At 44.0% G+C, this 22,500-nt stretch overlaps 1 protein-coding gene across 1 annotated transcript in view; it reads left to right on the top strand.

Annotated features, from left to right (window-relative positions):
- Positions 1-16,047, top strand: part of LOC110496862 (adhesion G protein-coupled receptor B2) — a 459,244-nt gene extending 443,197 nt beyond the window's left edge. Inside the window, 2 exon segments of the mRNA XM_090209074.1 lie at positions 7,093-7,146; positions 12,054-16,047. Coding sequence (XP_090065200.1) covers positions 7,093-7,146; positions 12,054-12,239 — 240 coding nt within the window. The 3' untranslated portion in view covers positions 12,240-16,047.
- The last annotated feature ends 6,453 nt before the right edge of the window (positions 16,048-22,500 follow it).

Here is a 22,500-nt window from a genome sequence, read left to right on the forward strand (position 1 = left end):
CTTTGGTCTCACCCAAGAAGTCCCATCTCACTCCATATTTCAGCATGAGTATTCTCATTTAGCGGGATACATATAATTACATCACAATTTCCAGTCATAAAGAGAACCAATATGTATACTGTACACTAGAGGGCTAAAGTGCCCTTAACCATATTAAAAAACAATGTTAAGTACAGTACATAACCAGAGCCCCGTCGAGTGTTGTGAGTGTGTTGAGAGCTACTCCTCTCCCCGCGGGCAGGGAGGTGGAAGCCAGTCAATTGTTAAACTTACTGTAAGTCACTCAGGAAACCAAATTGTCAAGTATGTTCCCCCTTGGAAGTAATAATGGGATAATTTGGTTTGAATAAAAGACTAAAAGTAAATAGAGGTATTTTTTAAACCTCTTTGAATGAATCCCTTGTCAAAAACAATTACAACACATTGATTAACAAACCCCCAGTATAACGATCCTTTTGCTTTCAGCCTACCTCAACTACTAACCACGATAACACCCCAATGCCTTTAAACAGCCTTTATCCCCCCTATATTGCCAAATGCCCTCATTATTCCCTAACACCTAATCCTTAACCACTGACCCCGAACCGACCCTTCACTAACCACCGAGGCTGGTGTTCACCCTCACAGGTGCCCCCTCCCCCGCCTCCGAGGCAAGCCGAGCGGTCTATAGCACGCAGAATGTCCCTGGTTTACAAAGAGAGTCAACGTAAGCATGCTAAACAATACTGAAACAGTAGAACCCTTTAACCTCTAACCTTTCAATGACCCCTTTGGTAGAACCTGTCCCGGTGTTAGCCCTCCCCACAGTGACATGACTGTGTTTTAGGTGACTGTGTTTTGTTAGGTATTGCCCCCTAGTGGTGTGGTGGTGTTGTTGACCAACCAGTATGGTTGGAGCCTTTCTACTGTACTTCTGTTGTAGGACCGTATGAATGGGGTTGTCCTGTGTCCCAAATTGCACCCTATTCCCTATAATAGTACACAACCTTTGACCAAGACCCATAGTGCACTTAGTGTATATAGTTGATAGGATGGCATTTGGGACACATGTGGGTTCAGATGAACTACGAGCATCTATGCCTAGCGATGCACTGAGTGTAGATCTGGAAGGATTCGATAGGTGTAAACAAGATCGTGGAGTCGTACCCTAGCCCATTGGACATATGCTCAATTAAGTTCTGGATCCATATGTGTTAAGATGAGAGAGAGGACGAGGATCAGAACCAGAAAGAAGAGCTCCACCCTCTCTCACTGGAAGATACTGACAAGTTTATGCGCCTTTACTTCCGAATTTCAAAAAATGCTAATACCATCGAAATTGTGATATGTCCAAGTAACCAGTGCCAAATTCCGAAGGACTGGAACTAAAGTATCTTGTTATCATTGTTATCGGACACAGAGCTACGATACCATTTATGTGTACGTAGTCTGTCCACAAGAGATGACCTATGACCTACACTCATCTTGTTATTCAGTTCTAGGTGAAGTGCATGGATGGGGGCTAGTGGTTGATTTTGGACTCGGCATAAATCTGCCATGTTAGAAATGCAGGGTGGGAGATAACGTCGGCCATTTTGACGTCCAGTTGTTGTATCCGTTTCAGTGCCCCCACCTAAATAAGACCTAAATCGATTTAAATGAAAGTGATAAACACATCCATAATAAACCAATCAAACAATCAAACAGGTTTATTATCCCCCATAATGTTTTTCTCCAGCCAATAAACAAGCAGAGATAAAGCCAGGCACTGAAACAGACCCGACACTATGTGTTCTATATGGGCAAGAAAAGCCTGTCATTGGTCAACGGTAAGAGAGCAAATGTGTGTGAGGAGATAATGAATGCGGCTGTCAGTAGAGAATTGACCATTTTGGAAAGGTAGGGTCTGCCAATATGCTAGCCACTGTACAGATGAGTGGATACCAGACAAATCACACACACACACACACACCCACATTGGTATTCTGTTTCCCCATCTTCTCCAATCTTGTGGCTGATGACAGCGGTGGGCTTGTGAGTGGTCTCGAGCATTACCAGACATCTACCTGCTCAAATACAATCCATCTCACAATCTCCTCATATCTTTCTCTCTCTATCTCGCTCTCTCTCTCTCTTCCTTTCCCTCCCCATCTTCCTTCATCTCAGCCTGACCTGTGCTACAATAATCACTCATATGGACCCATTCTTCTCTCACTACCAGTCTCTCACTATATTGTGCTGTACAGTATGTGTGTTATCTTGTGTGAGCTATCCCTGTGAGTTAGTGTGCTCTGTGTGCTATGGCTGGTTCCATCTGAAAGGCATTTAACTTCTAAGTGATGACGGAGATGCTAGCCGGATAGCTACTCGCTGCGGCAGGGCCCATATGGCTGCAAATGGATGGAGCCCCATGTTCAATCTATCCTCAGTAATGGAGACACTACCAACGAACCTGGCAGGGGCCCATGGCTAGTGCAGGGTGGGAGAGAGAGAGTGAGAGAGAGAGGGAGGGGGTGAGAGGGGTAGGCTGTCCACTGAAATATGTATTTCTTTCACTCTCCTAACTCTCTTCCTCCCACCATCTCTCTCTCTGTTATCCGGGGTTCAAAAGGTGAACAAAGACATTTGCAAGCAGTCCCCAGCCAAGTGATGACAGATCCACTCTCAGTGTGTAATGAAGTACTGAACTCTCTCTGTGTGTGTGTGTGTGTGTGTGTGTGTGTGTGTGTGTGTGTGTGTGTGTGTGTGTGTGTGTGTGTGTGTGTGTGTGTGTGTGTGTGTGTGTGTGTGTGTGTGTGTGTGTGTGTGTATGCATGCTCAGACGTATGGTACGACAGTTGAGCTGTTGCATATTTCATCTCTCAAATGGGCTGTGTTACTTCCTCCATCTTATTTGTTGTTTTCTCTCTCTCTCTCTCTCTCTCTCTCTCTCTCTCTCTCTCTCTCTCTCTATTTCAGAGGAGTTGTGTAGAGCTCAGTGGGGTGAAAAGGAAAGAAGTAATAAGTAGTTATCCTGTATTGTGTTCTTATCCATGGTGATTTTAAATGCAGTAACTGTAGCAGAGGTTCCGGAACTCTCTGCAGTGCAGCTGATATGGCATGTGTGCATTCCCTTCGATTATCAAAACAAATATCATGGGGTAGGAGAAAACATCACAGACCATTTGATTGGATTCCTTTTTGCTTTGGTTACACTGTTATTCCACAGTTTATCTTGTTTTTTTTGACTGTGTAGGAATAGTATTGCCGTTGTAATCATATTCACAGTGCTTTAATAAGGGTGACCCAGGTTAAGCTGAGATGTCTAATGTTTAATGACAACAGCTTATTGATTCAGTGAGGGCAATGTACTGCACTCCTGAACCATTAGGTATTTTAAATAAATGTTCTGCCATTGGGCTACAATTTCCTCTCTAAAGTATGCTTTATCTCTCTCTCTCCCTCTCTCTCTCTCTCTCTCTCTCTCTCTCTCTCTCTCTCTCTCTCTCTCTCTCTCTCTCTCTCCCTTATCTCTCTCTCTCTCTCTCTCTCTCTCTCTCTCTCTCTCTCTCTCTCTCTCCTTTCTCTCTCTCTCTCTCTCTCTCTCTCTCTCTCTCTCTTTCTCTTTCTTTCTCTCTCTCTCTCTCTCTCTCTTCCTCTTCCCCTCTCCATCTCATGCTCTCCTCTATTTGTTCCTAGGGCCTGACATTTCTCTTCTTTCTCTCTCCCTCTCAGTTTTCCCCTCATTTACTCATTTGTTTCTCTTTAAACTCAGCCTTCAGTGGCGCAATTGAGGCATTAATAGAATAATTAATTCCTCTCATTAGCCTGTTTTTAATTATTTCCATTCCTCTGCGCCCAGTATAAACTCATCATCTGTTTTCATCAAATTGCCCATAAAATCCAAGTGTTGGCATGGTGTATTGTAGCCTAGCATGCAAGCACTTCCTGGCTTTATCAGTGGGGCCTAATGAGGAGACAGTTAGCCCAGACAGAACAAACCTAACGCTAGCTTCAATGCGCACTAAGGGGCACTATGCTAATGCAGCTAATTTAGTGTCCTTGGACCAATCAAGAGGAGAGGTGAAAAGGGCCAAGTCGCTTGCCGGAACTGTTTATGGAGAGGGACTAGAACATGACCCTGAATAGGACTGCAGTGGCCATGCTGTAGCACACTACAATCTGTGTCTGATTTCTCATTTGACAGAAATGTGTAGCCCTTAATAGATTGTATTTGTTTCCGCGTTTACTGGTCCCTTTGAAGACCCCTATTACTACAATACCAAGCTTGTTTATAATTCCACTCAACGGTTAGTTGTACTCAGTGATTGTTTGGTACAGAATAATGATGGTATGATTGGTTGTGGTAATGGCAAGATATCTCTAAAAGGGTTCATCTAACGTTTCAAAATGGAGAAGGAAGCTCATGCGTTGTATCCCTGCAGGCATGTGGGCTTTGTAATGAGATTTGAGAGAGAGAGTGGGAAGATACAGGTCATGGAGAGAGGAAACGGTCAAAACGGAGAGAGACAGAGAGAGAGAGAGAGGGAAAGAGACAGAGGGAACCGGCGAGAGAGAGAGAGAGTGAGGGAAAGAGACAGAGGGAACCGGCGAGATAGAGAGAGAGAGATATTGTAACTTGAGAGTCCACCAGAGCCCTTTTTGGTTTAGAGACCCAAAGCCCACTGTTGCCTCATCAGAACCCAGAACAATTCTACTTCCTGTATTATTACCTGACCCTCTGGTACCCACTCATCTCTGGCCCGGGCTCTGCATGCTTGGCCTCGCTTGGTGTCCATTGGTCATTCTGTTTACCGTATCTAATCATTTAAATGTCTTCTAATTCATACATGTGTGTATTTATTTCATGTACATTTTCTTTTGATGCCTGTGAGTCTGTAACTGACTGTCTGTCTGTTACTGGATGGTACGTTGTTATTTCATTGGCTCTTTTGGTTTGTTTTTGTTTGCATGTTGTCTGGGTTGGGCTTCGTCATGCTTGGTGCCACATGTCTCTCTGTCTTAGTTTGACTGTAGCCAGGCAGCAAGCAGAACCAAGGGCAGCCAACACAAGAAAGGTAAAATAAAACCCAACACAGACCCCCCCCCCCCCCCCACATCCTCCAACCCCCAAAGTCAACTCTTCTCACCCCCCTTCATCCCTCTAAGTTTGCTGGTCTGGCTGTGTGTGTGTGTTCTCTCCACTCCATACCATAGTACATTTCTCTGTAGACAAATAGATAGATGATTGTAAAGCTCTAGTGTGTAGTGTGTAGTGTGTAGTGTGTGGTGTGTAGTGTGTAGTGTGTAGTGTGTAGTGTGTAGTGTGTGGTGTGTGGTATGTGGTGTGTGGTGTGTGGTGTGTAGTGTGTAGTGTGTAGTGTGTAGTGTGTGGTGTGTAGTGTGTAGTGTGTAGTGTGTAGTGTGTAGTGTGTAGTGTGTAGTGTGTAGTGTGTAGTGTGTGGTGTGTGGTGTGTAGTGTGTAGTGTGTAGTGTGTGGTGTGTAGTATGTGGTGTGTAGTGTGTAGTGTGTAGTGTGTAGTGTGTAGTGTGTGGTGTGTGGTGTGTAGTGTGTAGTGTGTAGTGTGTAGTGTGTAGTGTGTAGTGTGTAGTGTGTAGTGTGTAGTGTGTAGTGTGTGGTGTGTGGAGGACTGTGTTTCTGTTTCTGCACTGATTCCCCTGTCTTCTTTCCACCTGAACATATGTACTGGTGTAATGCTTGTAGTGAGGTCTCTGACCGCTTCCTTTGTATATTTTCTTCTCTTTGTGAACTTTGACGGGTGATGTCGCTGTGGTGTCACTTCCTGCTTGGATGACGGTGGTGGTGGTGGGGATGCTGTCGGTTTCCCTGACGTCGTTTTCCTCTCTTTCTCACTTGTTTCTTTGTGTTAGATCAGTGGGGTATAGAGGCATGATCCCAGAAAGAGACAGACCAGATTGTATAGGGAGATAGAGCTGAGGACAAGAGAGAGATAGTGAGAGAGAGATAGGTGAGTATGGATTAAGAGCGGGAAGGACAGGGGCATTCAGGAAAATACCCCGTGAGAAAGAGTGAGGGATGGTAGAACAAGAGGAAGAGGAGAAGACAAATGATAGAGAATGAACAGAGAATGAGGGAGAGGGCGAAGGGCAGTGATAAAGAGGGAGAAGAGGAGAAGGTCTGAGGTGAAACACAGAGAATCAGCACCATCAAGCTTTCCACCGCTTCGCCAGCTCGGTCGCCAGGTTGAGGGTCTGGATGTATGGAGGGTTGCCAGATTGGAGCCCAGTGTGGAGAGGATGGGGATGCAGAAGTTGCACAGATCTAGGATAATCTTACCCTCCCAAAATCATAAGCTTAACCATTAGGGAGGAAATAATAAAACTGACCTTAGAGCAGTGTCCAGGGGCAACTTCATCCTTCTCCTCCCCTTGACCACTCTGTTTCTCTCTCTCTATTGCCAGTGACCAGGACTGTCCTGACTGTCCTTATGATTAGATTAGTATAGCTATAGCCTTTACGTATTTCCAACTGTTTGTGTGTTTCCTGCAGTGTGTGTCTGTGGCGTTTCACTGTGCTGTGTGTGTCTGGGGCGTTTCACTGTGCAGTGTGTGTCTGTGGCGTTTCACTGTGCAGTGTGTGTCTGGGGCGTTTCACTGTGCAGTGTGTGTCTGTGGCGTTTCACTGTGCAGTGTGTGTCTGTTGCGTTTCACTGTGCAGTGTGTGTCTGTGGCGTTTCACTGTGCAGTCTGTGTCTGTGGCGTTTCACTGTGCAGTGTGTGTCTGTGGCGTTTCACCGTGCAGTGTGTGTCTGACGTTTCACTGTGCAGTGTGTGTCTGTGGCGTCTCACCGTGCAGTGTGTGTCTGACGTTTCACTGTGCAGTGTGTGTGAGTGGGGGTGTTTCTCTTTTCATATAATGTGCCACAAGAGAACGGGAGAGGAGGAGTATGAAAAGGAGAGGAAAAGGGGGAATATATCAATTGGAAGGGAACAACACACCGCTGGCCAGTGGAGATGGAAGAACAATAGTGTTGTTGTTGTTTCAGGGCAGAGCTGTCAGTGACTGTGATTCCCCCCTCTTCTCACTCTCTCTCTCTCTTTCTCTCTCTTCCTTCCTCCTCTTTTTCTCCCCCTCCCATCTTATCGCAACAGAGGGAAAAGCGATGGAGCATTTCGTCTGCCGGAGGTGAAAAGAACTCTTCGAGTGTAAGTAGAGAAGAGAAGTGGCAGGCAGAGGAAAGAGGGATGGGGGAGAGGGAAGGAGCGAGAGGTGGACTGAGGGAGGCAGAGAGAGAGGTAGATGGAGGGAGAGGAGAGGAGAGAGAGGTGGACTGAGGGAGGCAGAGAGAGAGGTAGATGGAGGGAGAGGAGAGGAGAGGAGAGAGAGGTGGACTGGGGAGGCATAGAGAGAGGTAGATGGAGGGAGAGGAGAGGAGAGAGAGGTGGACTGAGGGAGTCAGAGAGAGAGGTAGATGGAGGGAGAGGAGAGGAGAGAGAGGTGGACTGAGGGAGGCAGAGAGAGAGGTAGATGGAGGGAGAAGAGAGGAGAGAGAGGTGGACTGTGGGAGGCAGAGAGAGATGTAGATGAGGGAGAGGAGAGAGAGGTGGACTGGGGGAGGCATAGAGAGAGGTAGATGGAGGGAGAGTAGAGGAGAGAGCGGTAGATGGAGAGAGAGGAGAGGAGAGAGAGGTAGATGGAGAGAGGCAGAGAGAGAGGTAGATGGAGGGAGAGGAGAGGAGAGAGAGGTGGACTGAGGGAGGCAGAGAGAGAGGTAGATGGAGGGAGAGGAGAGAGAGGTGGACTGAGGGAGGCAGAGAGAGAGGTAGATGGAGAGAGAGGAGAGAGGCACAACTGAGTTAGCGTAGCCTCCCAGGGATAAAGTTATGCTTGACAGCAGCATTACCCACATTTCTGCATTACAAAATGTTGCTTCGCTGGCGTTTAGCATTCAAATTGCCTCCCAGATTATGCTTTTTGCATTCATTCTGCCAACTGTCAGCCCGAGACAACGCAGGGAGATTTACATTCAGGCTAATATCGCCTCCTGGTGGTCAGTGTAGTCACAACAGGCTGTGTGGATCACTGAGGAAATCAAATCAAATCAAAACACATTTCCCCAAGGTGTCTCTCCTATGATAGAGGCAGGTTCATACATATTGGGCTGTTGTTTCAATTGCATCATGTACAAGGTGTGTGTGTGTGTGTGTGTGTGTGTGTGTGTGTGTGTGTGTGTGTGTGTGTGTGTGTGTGTGTGTGTGTGTGTGTGTGTGTGTGTGTGTGTGTGTGTGTGTGTTTTCTGTGACACAGAGAGACAGGTGTAGTTAGTATTTTATTGACAGTGGTAGATGGGGAAGGCGAAATGGAGATAGCGAGAGGAGAAGGAACTGGACAGAGAGATAGGTAACAGTGGGAGCATGTTAACGAACAGCATGACTCTCTGCTTATATTAGCCAATATTCTTCACTCTCCAAAATCCAAACACACACACACACACACACACACAGAAAGGGCACACGGGGTGTGGCAGTGCCATCGATTTTGTCAAAATGTACTCAAATACGCACCCAGATACACACACATCACATTTTCATCAGAGGGGGTAGTAGGAAGTGCCTGCCAGAGAATCCATTTAGAGGTGGGAGGTGTTTTTCAAAATGGCCACCTCAGTGAAATAACAACATATGACATCAGAGATGGTATAGAAGCGAGACTATCCCTTGTAATATGGGTTGAACACTGTGGTGGTGGGATCCAGAATGAGCCAACGTAACAGTCGTTGGATAAACCATCCAAGCAACTCGATGAGGAAATCACCTAGAGGGTGTTATATTCCTTCCCTCTAATATCCATGCTACAGAGTTCTGTGTGATTTATTAAGTAATAAGCATCAATTCCAAATGGTTCAGCCAAGGATTCTCTGACTCTCGTCCAACACAGCTACTGGCTTTCTGAGTGTGCAGGGTTTTGATTCAGCCCTGCAGCAACACACCTGATTCAGCTAATTATGGCCCAGAGGTTAAACCATAATTAGTTGAATATTCAAATCAGATGTGTCACTGCAGGGCTTGAACTAAGGCCTGATCACCTAGTAGCTTTTCCAGAGAGTTATTCCAGATTAATAACCCATTAGGCCATTTTTGCAAACATAGAAATGGAATCATTGTAGATTATAGAAGATATAGAAGATTTGTGGAGTGGTTGAAAAACGAGTTTTAATATATATATATATATATATAGATGCAAAAAGTGAAAATCAATCCCAGAACAACAGCAGGGACATGGTGAAGATGCTGAAGGAAACAGGTACAAAAGAGTCTATATCCACAGTAAAACGAGTCCTGTATCGACATAACCTGAAAGGTCTCTCAAGCAAGGAAGAAGCAACTGCTCCAAAACAGCCACAAAGCCATTATGTAATGTTTAGAGGAAAAAAGGGGGAGGCTTGCAAGCCGAAGAACACCATCCCAACGTGAAGCACGGGGGTGGCAGCATCATGTTGTGCTTTGCTGCAGGAGGGGCTGATGCACTTCACAAAATAGATGGCAGCATGAGGAGTGAAAATTGTGTGGATATATTGAACCAACATCTCAAGACAGTCATGAAGTTAAAGCTTGGTCGCAAATGAGTGTTCCAAATGGACAATGACCCCAAGCATACTTCCAAAGTTGTGGCAAAATGGCTTAAGGACAAAAAAGTCAAGGTATTGGAGTTGCCATCACAAATCCCTGACCTCAATCACATAGGAAATTTGTGGGCAGAACTGAGCAAGGAGGCCTACAAACCTGACTCAGTTACACCTTAAAGGCAATGCTACCAAATACTAATTGAGTGTATGTAAACTTCTGACCCACTGGGAATGTGATTAGATGAAAGAAATAAAAGCTGAAATAAAAAATTCTCTCTACTATTATTCAGACATTTCACATTCTTAAAATAAAGTGGTGATTGTAACTGACCTAAGACAGGCAATTTTTACTAGGATTAAATGTCAGCAATTGAAAAACTGAGTTTAAATGTATTTGGCTAAGGTGTTTGTAAACTTCCGACTTCAACTGTACATGAAAGGCCCATTGGCAGAACGTGTGAAGCGATCACAGAGCCTGCCAGATGAGTCCAGTGAGAGCCAGGACAGATGAATCCATCTGGGAGATGGAGATGGAGATGTTGGTCAGGGAGACAGCAGGTAGCCTTGACCTAAAAAAGAATTGATCATGATGCTAAAGGTGAACTAATCTAGAACAGTATCTGTATTGAGTTTGTGAGATGTTAGCATTTATGTGGTGTAGTCAGGTGCATTTTCTTTAGTAAGGTTTATTATCTAGGTTGATTCATTTACATGAGCTGGTTTTATACCACTATGCAACGTGCCTTTCAATTCAGAAGTTGCCATACCTTGCACCACAAATGAGGTGGTTTGCTGTGATAAACCATCAACATGTCTCTGAAGAATGAATGTGTCAATGTTTCTCTGAAGAATCAATGTGTCGATGTTTCTATGAAGAATTAATGTGTCAATGTTTCTATGAAGAATCAATGTGTCAATGTTTCTCTGAAGAATGAATGTGTCAATGTTTCTCTGAAGAATGAATGTGTCAATGTTTCTCTGAATAATGAATGTGTCAATGTTTCTCTGAATAATGAATGTGTCAATGTTTCTCTGAAGAATCAATGTGTCGACGTTTCTATGAAGAATGAATGTGTCAATGTTTCTCTGAAGAATGAATGTGTCAATGTTTCTCTGAATAATGAATGTGTCAATGTTTCTCTGAAGAATCAATGTGTCGATGTTTCTATGAAGAATGAATGTGTCAATGTTTCTCTGAAGAATCAATGTGTCGATGTTTCTATGAAGAATTAATGTGTCAATGTTTCTATGAAGAATCAATGTGTCAATGTTTCTATGAAGAATTAATGTGTCAATGTTTCTATGAAGAATCAATGTGTCAATGTTTCTCTGAAGAATCAATGTGTCAATGTTTCTTTAAAGAATCAATGTGTTTATTTTTTATTTTTTATTTCACCTTTATTTAACCAGGTAGGCTAGTTGAGAACAAGTTCTCATTTGCAACTGCGACCTGGCCAAGATAAAGCATAGCAGTATGAGCAGACAACACAGAGTTACACATGGAGTAAACAATTAACAAGTCAATAACACAGTAGAAAACAAAGGGGGAGTCTATATACAATGTGTGCAAAAGGCATGAGGTAGGCGAATAATTACAATTTTGCAGATTAACACTGGAGTGATAAATGATCAGATGGTCATGTACAGGTAGAGATATTGGTGTGCAAAAGAGCAGAAAAATAAATAAATAAAAACAGTATGGGATGAGGTAGGTGAGAATGGGTGGGCTATTTACCAATAGACTATGTACAGCTGCAGCGATCGGTTAGCTGCTCAGATAGCTGATGTTTGAAGTTGGTGAGGGAGATAAAAGTCTCCAACTTCAGCGATTTTTGCAATTCGTTCCAGTCACAGGCAGCAGAGTACTGGAACGAAAGGCGGCCAAATGAGGTGTTGGCTTTAGGGATGATCAGTGAGATACACCTGCTGGAGCGCGTGCTACGGGTGGGTGTTGCCATCGTGACCAGTGAGCTGAGATAAGGCGGAGCTTTACCTAGCATGGACTTGTAGATGACCTGGAGCCAGTGGGTCTGGCGACGAATGTGTCAATGTTTCTCTGAAGAATCAATGTGTCAATGTTTCTGAAGAATCAATGTGTCAATGTTTCTCTGAAGAATCAACAGACACAAACACATCCATAATAATGCACAATATGAAGGTCTGAAGGGTTGCTTTGGGATTGGATTGTTCTGAAGTATCCCCATGAGTTTATAAACAGCTGGTCTCATGGGTAGATTTAACTTTAACATGCAAACACTGACCTTAGCAGTCTAGGATCAGCTTAACCTCCACAGATCCTAACCTTAACCATAAGGGGTGCAAATCTCAAAACTGACCTTAGATCAGCTAGCCAGGTGAAGCTTCACCCTGCTCCATTGTTAAATAATAATGAAAAATAAGAATTTGTTGTATTTAATTACGTACGCAAAAAAAAAAGATCTGAAATTCCATGTCTCCTGTGTGTGTTTGACATTTGACCCCATGCAGGACAAGTCGACTCCGACCCAAGATGACCAGCACTCCTGGGACAGCTTCAAGACCATGACCCCTGAGCTGTCCATTGTGCCGGGGGAGCAGAAGGACAGGATGGAGCTGCACAACAAGACCACCTGGGACTCCTCGTCTGCCAACACACCTGACACGTCCGAGGGGGATTTCCAGACTGAAGTGTGATGAGGCAGAGAAACACACACACACACACACACACACACACACACACACACACACACACACACACACACACACACACACACACACACACTCTCACTCACACACTCTCACTCACACACACACACACACACACACACACACACACACTCACACTCACACTCACACTCACACTCACACACACACACACACACACACACACACTCACACTCACACTCACACTCACACTCACACAGTTTCAAGCGTAGACTAACAGGTAGCCACATGTACATACATAGACAGACACACAGCACTCCTCCAAACCGCTCTTCACATCCTAAAATCTGCTCTCTAAAGGATGATATAATTTGTTTACTGCTAATGTGGACAAGGACAAAGCAAAGACAACTGTTCTCTTCTATATTTTCAAACAGACTTTAAATGAGAGAACAGGGCTTGAAAGAGACGGACTGAGAAACTGAGAAATTTTTAAATGGACAAAAAAACAAACAAAACTTTCTGAAAAATGTCTTGGTTTTATTCACTGGAAAAAAGGATTCTCTTTCACCTGTTTGATGATTTGAAAAAAAAATGAATATTTCTGCACCGTTCTGTTCTTTTTATAGAGAAGAAATCTCACTGATGTTTGGCACACTGTTAAACCCCTTAGGCTCCCTCTCTTCATTTCTCTCCTTCTTTCCCTTCTAATGGATGACGCAAGCACTCGTTTTTTCTTCTGGTTTTTTGGAGGGGTTGGGGAGGGGCAAGTAGGGAGTAAGAACGGATCATTGACATGTGACCTCTGCTTTTGCCAAGTCTCACACTCTTCTCTCGTCATCCTTTTTCAATGTCTTGTTTTCTCCTTTTTGTATTGTTATGATTTTAGTTATGATGTCCCTTCTCTTTGGTTCAATTTTTTTTTAGCAACAAAAACAATTTGTGACAAAACAACCTTCAACTGAGTTTGTTGTTGTCTCATTGTCTATCTCTTATATGAAAGTCCTCTTTTATTTTGAGTTTCCGTTCGTGCTTGTGCTGCCTTTTCCATGCTGAATTTTAAAGAGTGATTTATTACCCATCTGTGATACGTGAGCTTGCTTTCTGAGGCAACATGTTCTTAACGGTACACCTGTGGGAATTGAGCGAAGGGTATCATCCAGATTTACGCACATTTCCATCGCTCTTTTTCCAGTTCAGTAAAAAAAGTATTTCAAAGTCTTGAAACATTTGAATCAATTACAGACATAACCAACCAAAGCTGTCTTTCTGTCAGGAGAGTATAGCCTATCTGAAAGTGTTGCTGTAGTATTTCCCTTCCCTCCATATGGATCCCAGGTCTTGTTATAAGTGTATTTCAATTATTCTTACTCCCACTGCTTTAGGTGCTGTATCGATCACTGTGCCATGCATCTGCTCTCAGCCCCTCAAGAAAACAGGGAAATAAAGTCATCTATAGTTTCATATGCAAGGACCCAAGGTGCTTTTGCTACTCAGCTTGTCCATAGTTGTCTTGGTTGTGAATGAAAGAAGCAAAACAAGGAATAGGTGGATAGTTAGGATAGCAACTCAACCCAAATGTTCCACTTTGGTCAGAAACGCCGACAGGGCTTTTGTGGAAAATGTAGACAGGTGTGAAATCAAAGTATATCCCCAAACATGTTCATTGTATTCCCCTCTCTCTCTCTCTCTCTCTCTCTCTCTCTCTCTCTCTCTCTCTCTCTCTCTCTCTCTCTCTCTCTCTCTCTCTCTGTCTCGCTCTCTCGCTCTTCCTCTTTCTCCCTCTATTCTATTCTTCTCTCTCTGTTTATCTCTCTCACTCGCAGTCTGTCTCACTGTTTCTCTCACTCTCGCATTCCTCACTCCACCATGGATTCATGTAACAGTGTAGTCCTTCTATCAGCCTTTCTATCAGTGCACTAAATAGGTAATAGAGTGCCATTTGGGACGCAGACAAATCACTTTTGAGTTGACTATATAAAGTTAACTTTGTTTTCCAAATTGAAAACATCAGACACAAAAAAACACCCACACCTGACTGTTTTAATACTACACTCTTAGAAAAAACACCCACACCTGACTGTTTTAATACTACACTCTTAGAAAAAAAGGTGCCATCTAGAAACTTAAAGGGTTCTTCGGCTGTCCCCTTAGGAGGATCATTGAAAAAACATTTTTGGTTGCAGGTAGAATCATTATGCGTTCCATGTAGAACTCTTTCTACAGAGGGTCTACCTGGACCCCAAAAGAGTTCTACCTGGAACCAAAAAAGGGTTATCCTGTGGGGACAGATGAATAACCTTTTTGGAATCTTTTTTCAAAGAGTAAATAGCACCCATCCTCTAATTCACTATACTCTTGACTCGCCACTCCCTTCACTAAGCACTGAGAGTTGGTTAGAGAGATGAGGTGTTTTAAAGGTATACCTCCTGGAGGGCACATCTCCAGGGTTAGTCCTTACACACTCCTTAGCAGATGTGCAATACCTCCCAAGTAGACGAGGGCTGTGGAGACCAGTCTCACTGGTCTCTAGTATATGAGAGAAAGAGAGAGAGGAGGGATGAGAAAGAGAACAAGCGAGATTGACAGGACAGAATACAATGAGAGAAAAGAGAGTGATATCAAATCAGTGAGAGAAAGAGTTATAGAGTGAGAGTAAGGGAGAGCTAAATAGGTAGAGAGAGAGAGAACTAGAGATGGAGAGCAGTGGTGAGCTCTAACAGTAATTATCCAGGGGAATGTCCTGACATTTGTCCTGACATTTTCCGAGGCTGCCCTCAAACCATCTGTGTAAAGATCCCTAATGGTACAGTGTGGAACACACACACAGATGGCAAGACAAGAGAGCCTGCCTCTCCAACCTTTACCGCTAATCAGCTGATATGCAGCTCTAGCAGGAGCTAGAGACGCTGATCTAAGGTCAGTTTTGCATTTCCTCTCCCTAATGGTTTGGGTTAGAAATGTGGGCAGGGTAAACTGATCCCAGATCATTTTCTAATGGCTACTTATCTCTGACTCATCATACAACTGTGAAGGGAACGTTTATGATAGGTACTCACACAGAGGAACGGCTGATGGTATCCTAATCCTTGTTCTGTCCTAATCCTAATACCAAATGCCATTACCAGGTTGATAAATGCCACACTAGAGAGACAGGTAAGTGAGAGAGTGGGGATGCAACTTCCTGAATTGACAAACTTCTACAGATCCTCAAGATCACTAGTGTTTAAATTGGTCCATGATCATGTGACTGTTCCTAAATCTGTTTCATTTCATCAATCAGTGTCCACTTCCTTGGTGATCACCTCTGATCTTTTCTGGGCTACCAGAAAACCCATCTGATTAATACAGAAGAGAACTTCTCTAACTCTAAAGCGATGTGTTGTGTTAGTTTGTTTGTCATGGGCTTTTGAAAGTTTCAGACTATGACTATACAATCTGTCAACGAGAACTTCAATCATTAAACTTCAAAACAGTGAATCCTGTAAAGATTTAGTGAATTGCACAGATGAGGTATTGAAAGCAGTATGTTTGAAAATTATCTTCAGAGTGTGTGGTTTGGTGCAAGAATATGATAAATTTGCTAAACTCTAGATAAATGAGAGGAAGAGAAACATAAACTCTGATCTTGGACTACAGAGGTTACCCTCCAACCTACCATGCTTGAGATGTTGACCTAGCTTCTCATACAACCATCAACGCTCTCCCACTGGTGTTACAAAAGAAAGTCCCTCCTTCCTTTTCCTCCCACATTCATGTTTTTTTATACATAAGACTGTACAAAGTAGTCCTCTGTTTTCATAGAGTGTCTTTTTTATATGAAAATAAATTTTCAAATTGACTCAAGTGTGTCATGTTGATACCTGGTGGTTTGGGCCCTTGTCAGAGAACTACTGGAGCTTGGATACAAGTGTGTGTTCTGTTCTCTTGTCAGAGAACTACTGGAGCCTGGATACAAGTGTGTGTTCTGCTCTCTTGTCAGAGAACTACTGGAGCCTGGATAGCTGTGTGTGTTGTGCTCTTTTGTCAGAGAACTACTGTAGCCTGGATACCAGTGTGTGTTATGCTCTCTTGTCTGAGAACTACTGTAGCCTGGATACCAGTGTGTGTTATGCTCTTGCCAGGGCCGGGTACTGACTGATATGCTGTAGTTCGTGGTCCACAACATCATCATACTCAAGGCAATGTATTTCAGTAAATGCAATCCACTTCACTGAATGGAGTTTATCTCAATGAAAGTACTGTATGCTGGGCATGAGATTCAAGTCAGAGTTAAGGTGGTGGATATGCACTTTAAAGAATTGTCATGCCAAATATTGGAGTTGGCCAGATAGCAAAAAAATATTTGGGACCAGGCTAGAAACAGATCTGAGACCAGGCTAGAAACAATCTAGGACCAAGCTAGAAACAAATCTGGGACCAGGCTAGAAACAATCTGAGACTGAGCTAGAAACAGATCTGGGACCAGGCTAGAAACAATCTGAGACCAGGCTAGAAACAATCTGGGACCAGGCTAGAAACAGATCTGGGTCCAAGCTAGGAACAATCTGAGACCAAGCTAGAAACAGATCTGGGACCAGGCTAGAACCCTGATCTGGGACCAGGCTAGAACCCTGATCTGGGACCAGGCTAGAACCCTGATCTGGGACCAGGATAGAACCATGATCTGGGACCAGGATAGAACCATGATCTGGGACCAGGCTAGAATCCTGATCTGGGACCAGGATGGAACCCTGATCTGGGACCAGGCTAGAACCCTGATCTGGGACCAGGCTAAAACACTGCATATTACACTTCCAATTGTCATTTGATTGACACTGTCATATTGATGAATCAATATCAACAAAGTGACAACAAACAAAGTGCAACAAGAAGTTTGTTAAATAGTGTTGTTCAGGGATACTCTGTGTACTTGTGTTGGTGCAGCGCTACTGAGTCGAGTGAGAGCATACAACACAGTGCACACGCCTCATACACCCATCGCCTGCTCCCAGAGGCTTGTGGGTAATTAAGTGAGAGCGCAGATGGGTCCGCCCACGTGGCGGCCATATATCACCTCAGGAGAGGCCACTGAGAGGTAGAGAGGAAACAAGTGGAAGGACTAAAAGGAGGACTGAATGGAAATGTGAAGAAGAGATCAAAGAGAAAGTGAATAAGAATAGGATACAGAGAGAGGGAGAGAGAGAGGGAGAGAGAGAGGGGGAGAGAGAGAGAGAGAGAGAGAGAGAGAGAGAGAGAGAGAGAGAGAGAGAGAGAGAGAGAGAGAGAGAGAGAGAGTGACAGAGAAGGGAGACATTGATCCATACTCCATTGAATACTTTATTGATCCATTTCCTATTTCTGAGAGCAAACGCTTTGAACTCCCATCACAAGTTCTCCCAGAGGCTTTTGGGTAATTAACTGACCGCTGACGTGCTAAGTCACCCAGGGAGAAGCCACTCGGAGATTTGCGTTCACACAGGAAGGGATAGTTAGGGAAAGAGGGAAAGAAGAGGAGTAGGAGGTGACCGAGAGAAAGACAGACATGAAAATGGCAAAGACAAAAAGGTCAAGAGAGAAAAAAAGAAAATGAAAGCGGGAGAAAGAAGTGAGAGTAAAACGTGAGAAAGCAAGGAGAGATCCAGTCCAGCTGTGCTATATCTCTCTATGGGACAGCACTAAAAGACATTGAGAGGCAAGAACAGAGACCATTTGAGGGAGGCAGAGTCAGACCACGGGAAAGAAAACAGGGAAATTCCATTGGCTTGATGCTGGTGTCATGTTTCCCTGTCCTGAAACTCCCCGTTCTGGGGCCGGCAGATGTTTCAATCCCCTAGGCTCTGCCTCGACTCTGCTCTGGCAGAGAAATACACAGAACAAAGGTGATGAATGGATAGGGAGGAGAGGAGAAGAGAGGGACTTGGTCGTATAGTTACTTAAGGTCAGATGAAAACTTGTGTGATTTCGTTCAAACTACTGGTCTTGAAATTGTACTCTAGTCTTACAATGCATTATAGGGTGATATGGCTGCATTCCAAACACTTAAAAGACACACCCTATCCTCTCAGTCCTCAAATTCCGTGAATACTTCTGATGACATATCGTGACGAGTTACACTTGCGGGGCAAGAGGCGAGGGAGGAAGGAAAGATTTTTAAATGGACTGCCCTCGCCCGGATATTCATCCCGGTAGGTAGCTTGTGAGTGCGTTATATGCGCTACAGTCAATTATGATTGCATGTCTACTTACATTACCTATATAATTATTAATATACACCTACTGTATGATAGCTAGCAAATGAATTAGCTAACTAACGTTAGCCTGCCTAGCTACTTCTGAAGAAGGAAAATGTTTTATTTCTACAATTTCCAAAGCTAATCAAACAAAAACATCATACATTTTACAAGACGTGTTTGTGCATTAGTAACTTATTTGCATTCATTTTTATTTACACTTGTATGTTGACTCCATATTGACATTGAGGTTTTACATTTTGGCTGACTCTTCTTAGAGGATCGCGAATCATCCCAAATTGAATTATGTGGTGTTTCAGGCCCCAAAGTGAACATTATTGTACTTCATTAAAAACGAGGTCTGAGGGGATAACTTTGCAAACTTCCCTTGCTTGGCTAATCATTTGGACCGATGACAAATATGGCCGTGGGGATTCCCCCAAGGGCATAAGGAGAGGAGGGTAAGGAGAGGGTAAGGAGAGGGTAAGTGGACGAGGGTGTGTCTTTTCTGACTTTGAAATGCAGCCTATAAATGCAATAAAAATGCATTTTAGACACAGGTGACTGAAAGACAGTATTACCAAGAAAATCACCCTGCACATTTTGCCTTAGAAATGAATGTAGTTATAACAGTTAGGGCTACCGTATAGTCGTGTAACCAACGATTACAGATGAAAACTGTCATGTAAATAAAATAACCGCCTTCATAACTGGCGGGGGAGGGGGGTTTACGGACCGTTGACTGAAGACGGGACAGCTAGGCATTCTTGCAGTTGAGTCTGTTTTTCCAAGGATACATGGACTCTTTACAGCCTGATGAAACGGTTGCTCTTTGCTGAGACATGCAAGGTGTTGTCGCAACAACCCCTTTCTGCAGCCGTGCAGTCAGGAACGGAGGAGAGGAGACTACGTGTGTCTTAATATACTGTCTTTTTTTTGTTTATTTTTGCTATTCAAATGATTACAATGGCTACTGCGGTCATTTGGCTGACCAATAACCATCATCCAAAGTTCCATGACCGGCACAGCTTTCATAACAGTCCTAAAGCATTTTAACAGTGGTTGTAAATAGATTATTACAGGAAGTATGACCAGGCAGCTCAGTTGACCTCATCCATAACATTATGGATCAGATCCCCCTAAGTGCCTCTCTATGGCACACTCTAAATGTTGGCTCCAGCCCTTGGCATTGGCATGGACGGGAGAGTGACTGAATCTGGGCAACTGCCCTGTCACAATGGCATTGGAATCCTGTCTATCAGAATAGGCTTCCGTTGCGCTTCATCAACATTCTAGTCTCACTGAAGCATAGAGTGGTCCACTGCAGAGACCCTAGCAGAGCACTGGAGTGAACATCAAAGCACTGGAGCGAGCGATTGTAGACAATGGCTTGTTGCGGAGCCTGCCAAGAGCTCTGGAGTGTTTGGCATAATGCAGCAGTGTCGTGGGGGAGATTGAAGGACTCAAAGTAGCTGGGATGAACTCCACCCGAGCTATCACACATGCACCTGCTTCCAAACAAACACATGACCATATGCCTTACATTAGTGTCCTCTTGTCTATGCTAATGTCAAGCATCACCCAAGCATTGTAGGAACCACAAATTGTCCATCCAGACAATTATTTTCTAACCCTAACAAGGGGTACTGGCACGACTGCTTTAAAGTGCTGTAATTGGAGAGTCAACGTCACTGCTTCTGGCCCTGCTCAGACTCTTTCACTACAGTGTCAAGTGTTTCCCACCTTCCATGGATGTCTGAGAAGGAGGGGTGAGAAGGTGTGATATTCTCCAGCGGAGGTGCCTCGTAGCTGGGGTAATGAGACAGCACACCCAGCATCGCTTTCCAGTACCAGCTGCCTGGTGACAGATGACCAGAAGTAAAAGCTCTAAATGAGCCACTTCACACTTCCATGCTACTTGTCACACACACACACACACACACACACACACACACACACACACACACACACACACACACACACACACACACACACAGTGGGTTTCTCCATGGCTAAGGCTTTTTCACATCCAATTGAACTGGAAATTACAAACTGGGTGTGATGTTATTCTCAGCAGGTGCTTACATGGGTATGACCGCTGTCCAATAAAAGGAGTGGGAGATATTAACCTAGACACACTTGTCAAACACCTTTTTCAATGAGAGAAGGTCTTGTGATTTTCTCCAATGATATGCAATAACTAAAGGCAAGAGTTTTGTTTTAACATGACAGTCACAGGGCTAAGGCTTGACTCAGATTGTTTTAACATGACAGTCCCAGGGCTAAGGCTTGACTCAGATTGTTTTAACATGACAGTCCCAGGGCTAAGGCTTGACTCAGATTGTTTTAACATGACAGTCCCAGGGCTAAGGCTTGACTCAGATTGTTTTAACATGACAGTCCCAGGGCTAAGGCTTGACTCAGATTGTTTTAACATGACAGTCCCAGGGCTAAGGCTTGACTCAGATTGTTTTAACATGACAGTCCCAGGGCTAAAGCTTGGGAAGACATAGAAAGTTTCAAACACACACACTAGTGACTTCCATATTCACGACACATGCGTTTTCCCTTCCTTTCAACCCATCTAGTACTTTCCTTTGTTCCCTCCCCCTCTTTTTCTCATGGGGCATTATTTCACTCACCACTCATTCTTTCTGTCCCTTTTTCTATATGACTATATCTCTGTCTGTGTTTCTGATCTAATCTGCATCTTCTTCTTCCTACCACCAGTCTATTAAGCCTTGTGAGACAAGTATGGCACACGCTCACTACACACCACACAAAAATAGTTATATCTAGAACTGAAAAGGGTTCTTCAGTTGTCTCCATAGGGGAACCCTTTGAAGAACCCATTTTGGTTCCAGATACAACGCGTTTGCGTTTCATGTACCACCCTTTCCACAGAGGGTTCTACATGGAACCCCAAAGAGTTCTACCCGGAAACCAAAAAGGGTTGTATCTGGAACCAAAAAGGGTTCGACTTGGGGACAGCCACAGAACCCTTTTGGAACCCCTTTACATAGCATACAGAGAACATACGTTTCACAATCTCCTTTCCTCTCCTTTCTCTCCCTTTTTTCATTCCTCCTTTCATGGAAGACGAGGAGTCTCCGCCTCGGCTGCCTGGAGAATGGTTTGAGATAAAAGAAACAGTGCATATAGGGACCAAGCCTCGCCTTCGGGGAGGGAAACATTATTTGATCCCACTCTAAGAGCCACTCCGCGCTAAGCCAAGCATAGCCAAGCCAACCCACGGCAAGACAGGAATAGAGCCTTCCCCATCCGCTGCTTCAGTTAATAGATCGCAACTGACTGGGGGAATTGGTTGGGATTCGACGTAACAGCGGCAAAGCTATACGTACAGTACATCAAGGCGCCTTTGAGTTTCTTGTGTGACTTGTTATCATACGTGAATACGTATACATACTGAACTTCTTGAGGCTCGTCTGTGACTCGTCCGTCAGACGACTTCCTTGTTTCCAATGCATCTCTCATCCCGCTCCATTGGCTGTGTAACAAATGAATTAGCTAGACACACATTACACTGTCTAGACTAGACCGAGCTTCCTTCCATCTGCCTGATAGAGTGACCCAAATATAGTATTGAAAGATCCAGCAACTCACACTGTCGCCGATGCTTCAATATTTCATGCTCATTGCTTGCTGAATAACAATGACTACACGATTTTAGTTTTTACATACTTCTTCTTTCGCAAACTCACAGTTCCTTTATAGGAAAACATGAAAACCAAGGCTAAAATGGACATGAGTCATACGTTCAAGTGGAAGGACAAAGTAAAGGACAAGACTAATGCCTACCCTCCGTCGACCCACACAGCCATCTTACATCCAGGCCTATCAGAAGCTCTTACAGCTGCAGGAAGGTTTATATTTTTCCTCCCTCATCAATGTTTCGCAAGTAGTCAAGAACCAGCTGAGCTTTTTGAGCTGTGTATGCACCTGTAAATAAGCAGACTAAATGTGTCCTAATGCATTCTTGTTTCGATTGGTCACACTTTCCGGTCTTTGAAAATAAATGCACAAACAGAGAAGAGTGAGGTTAATGGAACGGCTTCCTG

This window comes from Oncorhynchus mykiss, chromosome 18, assembly GCF_057628025.1.
Source record: "Oncorhynchus mykiss isolate SJ-2025 chromosome 18, ASM5762802v1, whole genome shotgun sequence".
Classification (NCBI taxonomy): domain Eukaryota; kingdom Metazoa; phylum Chordata; class Actinopteri; order Salmoniformes; family Salmonidae; genus Oncorhynchus; species Oncorhynchus mykiss.